At 40.0% G+C, this 14487-nt stretch overlaps 1 protein-coding gene across 3 annotated transcripts in view; it reads left to right on the top strand.

Moving 5' to 3' along the window:
• Positions 1-14487, top strand: part of LOC149445672 (synaptotagmin-1-like) — a 102908-nt gene that overhangs the window by 73751 nt on the left and 14670 nt on the right. For all 3 annotated transcript variants that reach the window (XR_016306373.1, XM_089653601.1, XM_089653600.1), the window contains exon 8: positions 4187-4298. Coding sequence is in view for 2 of the 3 variants with exons in the window: in XM_089653601.1 (XP_089509727.1) it covers positions 4187-4298 (112 nt within the window). In the remaining variant the exon portion in view is untranslated. The remainder of the gene's footprint in view (positions 1-4186; positions 4299-14487) is intronic.

Genomic DNA, 14487 nt, shown 5'->3' with positions numbered 1-14487 from the left:
TAAAGTGATATTAAAGGCAATTTTTTTCTTAAAAATAACAAACATGTTATACTTACCTGCTGTGTGCAGTGGTTTTGCACAGAGCAACCCTGATCCTCCTCTTCTCAGGTCCCATGCCAGCGCCTTTGGCCCCTCCCTCCTGCCAAGTGCCCCCAGAGCAAGCAGCTTGCTATGAGGGTAACCAAGCAGGGTGACTCCTGAGCCACTGCTCTGCATGTCCATTCACACCTTGAGCAGTGGCTCAGCCTCACCTCCTCTTTCCCCTCAGTGACCCACTGGCTGTGATTGACAGCAGCAGGAGCTAATGGCTCCTACTGCTGTCTCAGCCAATGAGGAGGAAGAATCCTCTCATGCACATTGCCCATTCAGCCTGTAGAGCTCTGCAGTGTGAGCCTTTTTCAATCTATTGGGCTGCCAATGAAGGCACCAAGTCACAGCATTTCCTCAAACTTATGTAAAAAACTTTTCGCGCTGCTACTAGAAAAGATGGGACTATTGTGACACCAGCACATATCTGGCTATACCACTAGCAAAAGACAACAAAGAACAACAACAGAGAATTGATGTTGCACTAATCACAATAATGCCACAGACATTCCAAAACAAATAATGAAATGAGAAGACAATAGATAATACACCATAACATAATCAGTAAATGGGAGGAATATAGGAATGAAGGGAAAGGTGAAATCATAAAGGTCCAAAATGAGAACCAAAAGGTGTAACAGACAATAAATCGTGACCGTGGGCAAAACGCATGGAAATGATCCGGGAGAAATAAAATATTAACTAAATCACAGTAATAGTGAGACATGAGTCCGTCATAACATAAATGAAATAATGTGAATACAACTGATAAGAAAGTGGAGCAAAATGTGAAAAATACAAAATGAAGTGCTTAATATTAAAAGTGGACAAACCACTTATCACAGGAGAATGACAATAACAACGCACAGTGAGGCCAAAAATTGTGCCCATGCAACGAAAGAGTCATACCACAATGTGCATCAAAGGGCCATGTGACATAAAACGACTAATAAGTGACCATATAAATACAATAAATAAATGTGGCAAACATATAGTGCAACTAGTATAAAGCAGAAAATGGTGATATAAACGCACAGTGAAACCAAATGAATGTATTACTGTGCACCGTAAAATACAATAACACAATGAAGAAATAAATAACATGTGACTAAAAAAAATCGTAAATACGACATAAAGTCCATGTGCAAAAGAGTCCAACAAAAACGCATAAAAAACACATAAAAAAAAAAAACACAACGTGGATAAGTAAATGATTGTTGAATTCCACACCAGCTAAATTGCCTCCTCACCTCTGCATCCATACCCCAAGGGGCCAAAAGGCTTTCAGGACACTCACTGCAGGGGCCCTTTAGGTGGAATCCCAAACGGTGATGTAGGGATGATATCTCCCTCACTGATGGACCATACTGTTCAGCGGTGGTAATATATCTTTCACCTTTGGACACGGAAATCTGCCAATACACAGGACTCCTGCCAGGGGTTCGTTGGACCAGAAAAAACTGCCAGCTCACAGCACTCCCAGGGAGACAAGAAAAAGTGCTTCCATAGTGTAATATTGTAAATGAATCAAGTTTATTGTAGAGACAAATGCGCACTTACGTGGGAACAGATCAAACAAGGCATCAATCACATGTGCTGATATGGGTGTACTGGGTGTACCAATATGGCTGCGGCCGTTCGTGTCAGAAATAACGTCGCCACATTCCGCTCTCCGACCTACGCGTTACATCACTCTCACATGACTTCATCAGGGTACCATATCAACACATACAGTTTGTATTTTTCACATTTTGCTCCACTTTCACATCAGTTGTAGTCACGTTATTTCATTTATGTTATGATGGACTCATATGTCCCACTATTACTGAGATTTAGTTCATATTTTATTTCTCCCTGATCATTTCCTTGCGTTTTGCCCACGGTCACGATTTATTGTCTGTTACACTTTTTGGTCCTCATTTTGGACCTTTATGATTTCACCTTTCCCTTCACTCCCATATTCCGTCCATTTACTGATTATGTTATGGTGTATTATCTATTATCTTCTCATCTCATTATTTGTTTTGGAATGTCTGTGGCATTATTGTGATTAGCGCAACATCAATTTTCTGTTTGTTTTATTTCCTCAAACTTAACTCAGTCTTTTCAAACTAAGCTCATAAAATTTTCTTCCCCATGTGCCCTCCCCTAACTTCTCCATCACGATCAACGACACAACTGTTAATCCCTTCCCTGTGGCCATGGTCCTAGGTGTAATCCTGGACTCTGACCTCTCCCAGTTCTTTCAGTATTTCAGTTGAAGGATGTCAGGTGAGAAGGTGCTGACAGGGCCACCCTTGAACTGAATTTCAACTGGTTCTTCAGCTCAATTTAATCTCCTGCTTTGACTAGCGCAAATTTTTCCATGTTGGCTTACTTTTACAGAGGCTATCCACTCTTCAGTCTATCATAAATGCTGATGCCAGACTTTTTCAACACACTAACGCTCATTGGCCACCCCTCCCTCCACTGATCTCTACTTGCCCAATGAATGGAATTCAGAATACTATGTTTGTTTAAAATTCAGAATACTGCAAAATATAAAAAGCAATCCACAACACTGCCCCAAGCTACACCACCAAGCTTGCAACCAATCAACTTCTGTCATCAGCTTGTTCAATTACGTTTTGAAAATGAAATCTGTGAGCTGATTGGTTACTATGTTCAGCTTTTGTCCAATTTGCTAAAGAGTCTATAGTACAGAGGTCAGGAATGCATAATGCACAGGCCACTTAACAGGGTATGATCAAAAGAACCCCCTCTTCCTAGTACAAATCACCCCCACAGTATAGATCTCCCCTAGCATCCCTAAATCCCCCTTCCAGCCTACCCCTTTATTACAGATCCCTCCAGCACAAAATCCTCAGTACAGTACAGCCCCCAAGCACAGTCCCCTCCTCCAGCACAAACCCCTCAATACAGACAGACCCCCTCAGTACAGACTGCCCACCCTTCCAGCACAGACCGATTTACTCTAACACAGACTGCCCCCCCACTATAGAAGTACCCCTCTCCCTAGCACAGACCCCTCAGTACAGACTGATGCTCCTAACACTTCCCCCCCCAGTAAAGACTCACCCCACAGTACAGATTCTGTAGTCCTTGGAGATGGAATGTAACCCATGCAGCAGAGAGCATAGAAAGTGCTATATTAATCAGCTGATACGATTTCTGGTTAAATCAATACGTTTTCTTTGCACTAATCAAACTGATATAAAAATGTTGTTTTCACAGACCAAAAGGCAGCAAACGAGAGGTTTATTTTTGGGGGTTCCTTGCACTTTAAGCTCTTGTGGTGGTTGTTCTCTGCTGTAGCTGAATATAAAATATGACATGCCAGGACTGAGGCAAGACCTGAAGCACTCAATGTTTACTACAACAATTGCCATTGTTATTTGCAGAGAACTGCTAGTCTCCAAACAAGGACAAGCAAACATTTCTAGGGAAGTGAAGTCTAAAGTTTTGCAGCCTTACTGATACAACGATCATTTTAGCAATTAAAGTAATTAGGTTATCATTATTATTCCTAATCTGTATAGCATCAGAATATCATATAGGAATGCTGCAGGATATTTGCCTTCTAGTCCTTGTTGTTTTATTCTACAGGCCCCTGCCTTTCATTATGATGGAAGGCCTCACAAACCAATAGTGAAGCATTGGCTGCAGGAGAGAGTGGAGCTAAGCCATCCACCCTAAACTCTTTGTTATAGCACAGAACAACGATTTAGGCAGGGGTGGACTGACAACTCATGGGGCCCCCGGGCAATAGGGGATCATGGGTCCCCTGTGTCCTTGCCCAAACTCAAAAAAGTCTATGAAAAAGGTACCAGGGGCATCTCATGGGGCCCCCTACTGACCCCGGGCCCTCGGGCAGTGCCCGAGTTTCCAAATGGTCAGTACGCCCCTGGATTTAGGGGACCAAGGAGGTTTTAGGAAATATGACTGGCTGTTTAGGCTCCTAGAGGTGACTGCTTTACCAAGCAAGTGATAGCTTATTTTATTTATTATCCCCACTGGTTTGCCTTAAAGACAAAATTAACAAATATATGTACATCTACATAGCTGGTTCATTTGCGTTTTCTGTTTTTGTTTATTATAGGACATTATTGGTGAGGTTCTAATCTCACTGAAATGTTTACCCACTGCACAAAGAATTGAAGTTGGGATTTTAAAATTCAAAACCAGCTCACAGAACGTTATTCAGGAAAGAGGTATGTAATTTAGACCCAAATTTGGCTTTAGGTCTCCTCCCTTAGTGCTCCCCTCTCCCCTGGAACCCCCTGTATTTTTTGCTTTTTTATATACTTGTCTTTCTCCAATGTCTTTATACTGTATACATGAAGCATAGGCTATCCTCAATTATGCTGAGAACAGCATGGAAGTGACATCAGCACCACTTATTTCAAGGTGCCCTGGTAATGCTCTTTGATGGCAGGTTATTCACTCAGTAGGGTTGATCTGCTAAAACTGGAGAGAGCAAAATCTGGTGCAGCTGTACATGGCTGCCAATCAGCTTCTAAATTTAGTTTGTTCATTTAGGCTTTGACAATAAAAACCAGGAAGCTGATTGGTTTCTATGCAGAGCCCAGTGTGTCTTCACTCTTTCAGATTGAATAGGTGTCCACCCCAGAAGAATGAGGACATGTTGTGACAGAGAAAAGGTTCTGCAGGGGACAGTTTTAAAGAGGAGATGAGTACTGAAGCCAAGGGCTGCTTTTTAAAATGTATTTATTTTTTGAATAATTGTTGCCTAGATTTTGGGCTTAATTAAAAATTTCAAAATAAGTATGCTTTATTTCTGATTTACCTGAAATGCTCTAATTGAGATTCGAAGTAAGGATAAACAGGCTGTATGCAATGGGATCACAAGGACACACCCACACACACTGCTTTCCAGGCAGATGATACCAAACCTGCCGACCTCTCCATGCAGAAATAATAAAGAAATACATATCAGATATAAACAAACATGAACAGAGTGATGTTTACTAAAAAGTGATGTTTAACTGCTTCAGCTCTGCCCCATAGCAGAAATACCGCTACAGGGCGGCAGCTGTGCGCAAAATCAAGTGTGTATATATATATATATATATATATATATATATGAAAATTGGCCTGGGCAGGAAGGGGGTAAAAATGCCTGGTATTGAAGTGGTTAATCATTTTTTCAACACTATCTAGTGCACTTCACTTGTTTCTTTTGATTTGCATGCAATGTGATACTTGAACAGGGTACTGCATGCTTTGTGTGACCCATGTCTCTCTATAGAGCACCTTCTTTCTGCACGCTGTCTCTGGTCCACTCATGATTGTGGTACATCCCATTATTTCTGTTGGCAAGGATAAGAAATCTGGAAACCCAATCACTGAAACAGTGAAAAACAGAAACTGAAACACAGGCCCTTGGCAATAATGTTAACCCTGTCTTAAACATTTTTTAACCACTTGCCCTCCATAGGATTTACCCCCCTTCCTGACCAGGCAATTTTTTGCAATACGGTGCTGCTTTTATTTTAATTAACAATTGAGCGGTCATGCAACACTGCACCCAAATTAAATGTATGTCCTATTTTCCCCCACAAATAAAGCTTTCTTTCGGTGGTATTTGACCACCTCTGTGGTTTTTTATTTTTTTGCGCTATAAACAAAAAAAGACCGACAATTTTGTGTAAAAAACATTTTTGAATTTTTGCTATTAAACATGTCCAGTAAAAAAATAAAAAAAAAATTCACCATAAAATTTAGGACAAAATGTATTCTGCTACATGACTTTGCTAAAAAAAAAAAATCACAATATGTATAAATTAATTGGTTTATGTGAAAGTTATAGCGTCTACAAATGGCCGTATATATACTGGAATTTTTGTTTTTATATACTAGTAATGGCGGCAATCAGTGACTTGTAGCGGGACTGCGGCGGGCATTCTGACACGGGGGGGGAACTGACTAACTGTCACTGACATCCCCAGTGACACTAATACAGTGATCAGTGCTAATAAAAAGCACGGACACTGTACTTATGACACTGGGCAGGAAGGGGTTAACATCTGGGGTGATCAAAGGGTTAACTGTGCGCTATGTGCTGTTTTACTATTGTGTATGTGTGTGCTGTACTGTGTAAGCACATTGCTTTGTATTGCTCTGTTATGCAGATGATGCTACACAAAGTTATATTCCCTGACCAGGCAGAGGCCAACCTGCTTTTTATACAATATTGGTTAATCATATTAGACAACTCTGTGTAAAAAAAACAATAATTTTCATGCTTAATTTTCAAAAACATGTGTCAAGAAATAAAGTATTCAAAAGATTAATTGTGCCTCTTAAATAATTATGGGCGTTTCAAAAATTTCCATGAAAAAGGCACTCACCGCACTACAAATAAATACAATCCCAATCAGTAAAAACATATTATAAATATGCCAGAGTGCTAATATTGTTAAATAATAATCAATGTGACCTATTTATTAACCATTGAATAAATCAACATAATTCATAAATTCATATTAAAAATTATTTGTAGTGGGGTGAACGCCTTTTGTATAGAAATTTTTGACACAGAGTAATATACACTGTAAAGAGCTGTTTCCATTTCTTTTCTTTTTGTTTAGAGTTGGTGTGGTGCCCATTTGATTTCACTTTAATTATGGGTGTTTGCTTTCCAAAATGGAGTCTCATATCTTATAGGGTATCCCCATATTCACGAGGAATAGCAGAGAGTGTTTTGGGGTGTAATTCAAAATATATCCATGCTGCGTTTGAGAAATATTAACCACCTCCCACCCGCCATATGTGATATGATGGATGCAAGGTGGTTCTCTCATTCTGGGAGGACGTCATATGACGTCCTCCCATTCTAACCCCACATGCGCAGCTCCCGGAGCACGCAGTGCGGCAATCGGAGGTGTGCTGTGTCCCTTGGACACAGCGGATCACCGATCCATGGAAAGAGCAGAAGATGTCTGCTCGGTCATGTGATCAGCTGTGTCCAATCACGGCTGATCACATGTAAACAGGGAAATGCCGGTTATCGGCATTTCTCTCCCCACGGGCTGTCACGCTGACAGCTCGTGAGGAGAGGAGAGCCGGTAATCGGCATTCCTCGGAGGGGACATCTACACAGATCATCAGAGCACTGATGATCAGTGTGCCCTGATGATCTGTGTAGCCCCAGCAGCGCCACCTGTCAGTGCCCATCAGTGCCACATTTCAGTGCCCATCAGTGCGACATCAATGTCACATATCAGTGCCCATCTGAGCTGCCTTTCAGTCTCACCCATCAGTGCCAGTCAGTGCCACCTATCAAAGCCAGTCAGTGCCACCAATCAGTGCTGCCAGTCAGTGCCGCCTATCAGTGCCAGTCAGTGCTGCCTATCAGTGCCCATCAGTGCCGCCTAGCAGTGCCCATCAGTGCTGCCTAGCAGTGCCGCCTAACAGTGCCAGTCAGTGCCACCTAACAGTGCCAGTCAGTGCTGCCTATCAGTGCCATATATGAGTGCTGCCTTTCAGTGCCCATCAGTAATGCCTGTCAATGCCCATCAGTGCCACCTACCAGTGCCTCCTCATCAGTGCCTATCAGTGTCCATCAGTGCAGCCTATCAGTGCCCATCACTGCAGCCTCATTAGCGCACATCAGTGAAGGAGAAAAATCACTTATTTACAAAATTTTATAACAAAAACTAAGAAAAACGTTTTTTCTCAGAATTTTTAGTGGTTTTTGGTTTGTTTAAGAAAAAAATAAAAAACCCTAAGGTGATTAAATACCACCAAAATAAAGCTCTATCCGTCACAAAAAAATGATAAAAATTTCATATGGGTACAGTGTTGCATGACCGTGCAATTGTCATTCAAAGTGCAACAACGCTGAAAGCTGGAAATTGGCCTGGGCAGGATGGGGGTATAATTGCCCTGTAGGCTAATGGTTAATTGACAGCTTTGTGTAAATAAAAAAAAAAAATTCTCTCTTCATTTTGCAATAACGCGTGGTAAAAAATTTGATCTTCAAAAGACTTGCCGTGCCTCTATTTAAATACTGGATGGTCTACTTTGCATCATTTTATGGGTGTTTTTCCCATCCTTACACTTCTGGGCCTCAAGTAGTGTCAAAGGCAGTCAGAAAATCAGATGCATTAATACCCCTTGAAATCCTGCAGGTGTCTGATTGAATTTTGGGCTCCTCCGGGCAGTAAGACAGTCTCACATGTGGTATCCCAATACTTGGGAGGAGTATAAGAATGTGTTCTGGGGTGTAATTGTAAGTATGCCCATGCAGTGAAATAAAATCAAATTGTATTTACCTTCTTCATTTTCCAAAAGATTACACCATTCTTCTTTCTAAATACCATGGAGTGTCTACACTCCAAAAATTTTGGGGGGGTTGTACTGTCCTGGAGTTGATACATTTCAGATATAAATATGATAGCTTGTAGACTCTATAATTTTCACAGAGACAAAATAATATACACTTATTTTTTTAACATAGAAATGTAGCGGAACACATTCTGGCCTATGTATATGAAGAAAGATCATTTATTTTCAAAATTTTATAGCAGAAACTAAAACTGTGGGGGTTTTTTCAGCTTTTTTCATAATTATATAGTAAAAAGTAAAAAAAAACAATGGTGATGAAATATCACCAAAGGAAAGTTCTGTCTCAAAAAAATAATATACAATTAATTTGGGCAGTGTTGCATGACCAAGTAATTGTTAGCCAAAGTATCACAGTGCTAAAAACTGAAAACTGGCCTGGACAGGAATGGAGTTTTAATTTGCTGGTTTTTAAGTGGTTAAATCCATAGATATAGAGAGGTTATGAGATCACTGCCTATTTGCTAAGGCTGCTTTTAATTTTTTTCACTTATACATTTAAAGGAGATCAGCCTCGTGTAGATAATGTTGTCAAGGTTTGTTAATGTTTTAAAAAATTAGGTGTCTATGTATAATTTCTAATTGTATATGCACATGGGAGCAGCCATATTTGCTCATTACATATACAGGCTCTAATTACCTCTTGCAGCTGTACACGTTTGTACTTTACTTGACATTATTATGCAGTATCTATAAAAACCATTGTTCCTCTATGTACTGCACCATTAAACTGTCTATGAATACAATATTGTTTGCGCCCTGAACGTTAAACGGAATGTATACATAATTAATTATTTTTTATGAAAAAAAAAATAAAAGATGAAAAAATAGTAATGTAAATATAAAATATATATACCTGTGCTGAAAGTAGGCAGCTGTTTGGGAACTCTTTGTTACACATGTCTGAGCCGTAGCAGTGGCTTTGGGCATGTTATTTGCAGTTGTAGTGGAAATGCACTAAAGTGCTGACATCAGCCATGACATTAGTAAAACTACGACAGTTCTTGTTTGTCACATGGCATATCATGATGTCAGATTATGTGACCCAGTATTACTTTTACTGTTCATAGGTACATTTCTTCCGTGTTTACTACTCTTCCTGAATCCCTGATACATTAAAGTGGCATTAAACCCCAAACCAAAAATCTAATATATTGCAGCTTTCCAATCATTAGATTTGGAGGCAGTATTAGTTTTCTTTTTAAGGTTTTTTTCTCTCTGTTTTCACCTCTTGATCTGGCCAGTAACATATCTCCTGTATTAGAGTCCCTTCATTTTGGATAAATGAGTAACAGAGATTCCTTTGGACAGCAGAATTGTCAGTCTGGGGGGAGGGGAATATTAGAAGTACTAGCAGATTTAGATACACTAATTAGTCGAAGCCAAACTCCAGCTCACACTGCAGTTACACCAGCAACAGTTTTTGTTTGGATAAAGGTTTACATGAATAAAAGCTGATCATTGTAAGCACCCCATCAGTGGTAAATGTTTTTTCTCTAACTGCTACATCTGCAGAACAGCTTGTTCTGTTTAAAAACAGTCATACATGCAGGATCACCAGGTGAATATAAAGGAAAGAAAGAGCCTAAAAAAGAAAACTAACACAGCTATCACATCTAAAAACTGGTAAGCTGAAATATAATATATGTTTGCTTTTGAGCCTAATACTGCTTTAATAAAAAAAATGCAAGAGTTGTTTTGTTTAAGCGGAGCTCCAGAAATTTTATTTTTTGCAAACACACATTGGTTGAGCTTGGCTTTGATGTAGGTATCCAGATTGGATAACCAGAGTCCAGAGGACCACTGAGTGATACAGAAAATCACTGAAGTAGTCTATGCTACATGCAATGATAGTTATGATCTCCTGGGTGCTTCTCCAGTGGGTTCTTCTTTGAACACAGAGGGTCAGTCACTTGGCGTTGCAACCATTCAGGTAGGGCCTTTAAAGAATGCAAGACATTCTGTGGATGTCATTCACCCTTATTCCCCACATCATTCAATCAGAGAATGCCTTGTATTCACTGAAAAAAATACAAGGCATTCTCTGAATGGTGGCAGTGCTGACTGGGCAATCCCGTGTCCAATGTGCAGTGGGAAAGCTGTGGTAGAAACACCCAGAAAATCAGGGCTATCACTGTACGTAGGGCAGACTACTACAATGATTTTCAGCATCCCCTGTGGCCCTCCAGATATTAAATATGCCTGCTACAGTTAGTCCCTGTCCAGCTCTTATTTCTTGGGAATTAAAGGACAGAAAGTGAGAGAAAAATTTCCCAATGCGGTCACAGACAGAAATAAACAGCAGATAGAAATTTTTATCTCAGCTACATTCTATCCAACACTAAAAAAAATGCTGACTGGAGTTAGTCTGTAACTATTAAATTGCCTATTAACAGTTGACCAGCAGAGGACATCACTTAACCATAGAGGAGTAAAACAAGTCAGTGTCGTATGATAACAGATTGCTGTGTTCTGTATAAACCAAAGCGTCATCTTTGGAGCAGTGGGATTCTTATCAATAGGGATGAGCTGAATATACTTGGGTTTGGCTCAAGATGAGTTTAATGAACATTACTGAAGTTTAGGTGCAGAATGCAGACAAACTACTGCATTTTTTCATAGGTAACGCTTTAAAAGCCTTTACAGGTTAGTAGTATTAATTGTGCAGTATGGTCCTAGAATTATTGCTCTTGCTCTGACATTTGCACTGATATCTCACTTATGGTGCAGTCGCAGTTTACATACACTTGCAGGACCTACATGTAATTTTGCAATTGCATGTATGCTTGGGGAGGGGCCAGTGTGTGTGTTTTTTTCTTTTAGTTATTTTTTTTTAACTACACAAATTTTTTTTTTCTTCATTTAGCTTTATTGCTATCACAAGGAGACTAAAAAGGATGGTGGACCTGGCCCTGCTTTCTACAATAAAAAGTGATCGGGAGCTGCAGAGCTGCCCAGATTACTTTTTTTTTTTTAAAGTTATATTTATTGAATTTTCACAATGAGATACAAGAAACCTCACAAAGTTCAAATGAAAAGGAAAAAAACAACAATGTACCTCGCAGGGTCCCACAGGTTTCACAATAGAAAATATTAATACACACAATATTAGAAGATTACACAAGTAAAAGGACCATACCCTCCGGTGTAAAACTGCAAGTGCATATACAGTAATAAACAAGTTTCAGTAGTCTGGATCTAGAGAGGTAAATGTGCGAAGACTGGAGATCCATCTGCCCCACAGTTTATCAATTTTTTTTTGGTTTTTAATTCAAAAGTTTAGCTATATAAAGGGAGGGAGTCAGTAATAAGTTTAAGCCATTGGGGCTTACTGTCTTTCCAGGACAGTAAAATGACCTTTTTAGCATAAAATTTCAAAATATGTAGTAGTCGTTTTGCATACTTAAAAAGAGACAAGTCCCCAAATATTCTCAGGAGGCAATTTTGGATAAGGAACAATGAGAAAACCCTATGCAGAGGAGAAAATGGTGACCTCTTCTCCAGTTGTTACCTCTGACAGGCTTCTAATCCTCAGGTTATTTCTTCTATCCCTATTCTCTTGATCTTCCATTCTATATGCCATCTTCCTTTGCTCCTTACACATATCCTCTATTTGCATTTCCAACTTCATAATTACTCGTGCTTGTGTCTCCACTCTTTCCTCTGTATCCTTTAGCCGAGATAGAACTTGTCCCAGTTCATTATGTAGAGTTGCCATTTCGTTCTTTATGGAGGTCTCTAATTTCGCAAACATCTCTTCCATATCTGTTGTCGTAGGTATTTGCAGAGTTAGACCTTATTCCTCCATGTCTCTAGAGTCCCCCCCCACTTTCTTATTAATCAGCTCTTTAGATTAATCTGGATTTGATGATACTAGTGACAGTCTATTTTGATCTTCCTTGTTACTTCTCCGCTCATGTCATCCCCTTGCTTCCTGATGTCTCTCTGGAGTGTGACCCTCTGGACTTTTTTCTTGTGGGGGCAGATATTTCCTCCTTTAGCCGATCTACTGTTCATATTAATACGCTGTTGCTAATACTTTTCTTTTGCTTTTATGTCCCTATAATGTTTTGACTTTAGGCTTCCGGTAATTTACCTTTTACTCCTCTTTTTTCCCTCCTTCCTTTTTCCTTTTACATTTTGCAGGTTAGATCATAACGTTCAAACAAATATTCACTCTCCTCCAACTATGATAAGTACAACATATCAAAATCCGCCTCTTCTTATTTTCTTCCGAGCCCCCTCGGGTGACACCCTCCTTTACTTGTTGCTTTTGCCCAGGACCACACATGTAGCTTCTTAATATGTCTTGACATCTACTTCTCATTTATAAGTAAGCTGTGACAATTAAGATGTCAAAAGGCAGGTATCATTACTCACCGGGTTGCTGTTCTCTTCGATTGTAAGTAGCCTCACTACTGAGGTAGGGGAGGTAATTTCCCCTTACTGGCCACTAATGCCAGGGAATTCTTGTTCCATTGACCACTGGAGCATATTTTAGTATTTTAGCTCGCACTGATTACTAATGCTATGACATGGTTCTATCATGGACTACCAGCACTGAGGTGTTCTTCCTGTCTCTGGCCACAGATGCTGAGCTTTTTTATCCCACTAATTCTGGGTATTTTTCCTACCAGCCAGAGATGCTGGGCTTATTTCCTTCCTTCTGATACTGGGGTATTTTTTCTCTTAATGATCACTGTTTTTTTCTTTTAGCTCTTGGTTTAAGTAGATAAACTATGACTGCTGGGTTCTGTACATCATGCTGCATATTATGCAATGTGGACCACCACTTTCTGCACATCATGTTGGGCATCGCTTACTGTAGACAGCTACACATTGTATGCAGATTTGCATGTTGTTGGTTTAAATGCTTGCTACAGATTTTGTCTCTGCGGGCATATTTCTGCTTTTGTCAGTATGGTACTATGGTTTTGTACCATTAGGGTACGGATTGTGTCTCTGCAGAGATTTCTGGTTATGTCAGCACAGTGCTTGTGATGTTTCTGTGGACATATTACTGGTTGGGATATAGTTAATTGGGCTTGTAATCAGCTTCTGTAAGTATGATCATGATCTTGACATTATTATATTGAAAGTTTTATAAATTAAAGCGATAATAAAGGTTCATCTTTTTTTTGTAAAATAACAAACATGTTCTGCTTAATTGCTGTGTGCAGTGTTTTTGCACAGAGCAGCCTGGTTCCTCCTCTTCTCTGGGCCCCCGAAGGCTCTCCTGGCTCCTCCTTTCTGTCGGGTGCCCCCACAGCAAGCAGCTTGCTATGGGGGCACCCTCTGCTCCGTGTGTCCATTCACATATGCGGCTTGGCTCTGCCCCCTCTATCTCCCAGTTGCTGTCTCAGCCAATGAGGAGGCAGAGACCCAGGAAAGCAGAGACCAGGTAAGTATTGAAAGGGCTGGGGGCACTGCTGCACTCAGAAGTTTTTTTACCTTCATGCATAGAGTGCATAACAGTAAAAAACCTTGAACCTTTACAACCGCTTTACTTTTGGTTTTGTATGGTGTGTGTATGTGAGGGTGGGGAGTAGATGACAAGAAGGCTGACCCAGGAGAGAAGAAATTTCAGTCTGGCTCTGATTACTGTCTTTGCCTACCTATAGTCATGGCCAAAATGCTGATACCCCTGCATTTCTGTCAGATAATGCTTCACTTTGCCCAGAAAATTGTTGCAATTACAAATGTTTAGGCATTCTCATATTTATTTCTTTTGTTTGTATTGATATGACACAAAAAGAGAAACAAAAAGCCAAATCTAATACATTCCACGCAAAACCCTAAAAATGGACTGGACAAAATTATTGGCACCTTCTCAAAATTGTAAGAAATAATTGCATTCCAAGTTTGCGATGCTCCTGTATTTTGTAATTATACTCACCTGTATCAATTAACAGGGACTGACAATATAGAAATCGCACCGACAATCAGTTAAAATGGTCAAAAATTTACTCAACCTTTCTGTTGTATGTCTCTGTGTGCCACATGGAGCATGGAGAAGAGAAAGAGCAGCAAAGA

Source organism: Staurois parvus, unplaced genomic scaffold (genome assembly GCF_062004578.1).
Source record: "Staurois parvus isolate SC_StPar_1 unplaced genomic scaffold, SC_StPar_1.0 ptg000715l, whole genome shotgun sequence".
Taxonomy (NCBI): Eukaryota; Metazoa; Chordata; class Amphibia; order Anura; family Ranidae; genus Staurois; species Staurois parvus.
Note: the sequence above shows the minus strand (reverse complement) of the source record. Positions and strands in the feature narration are given on the sequence as shown.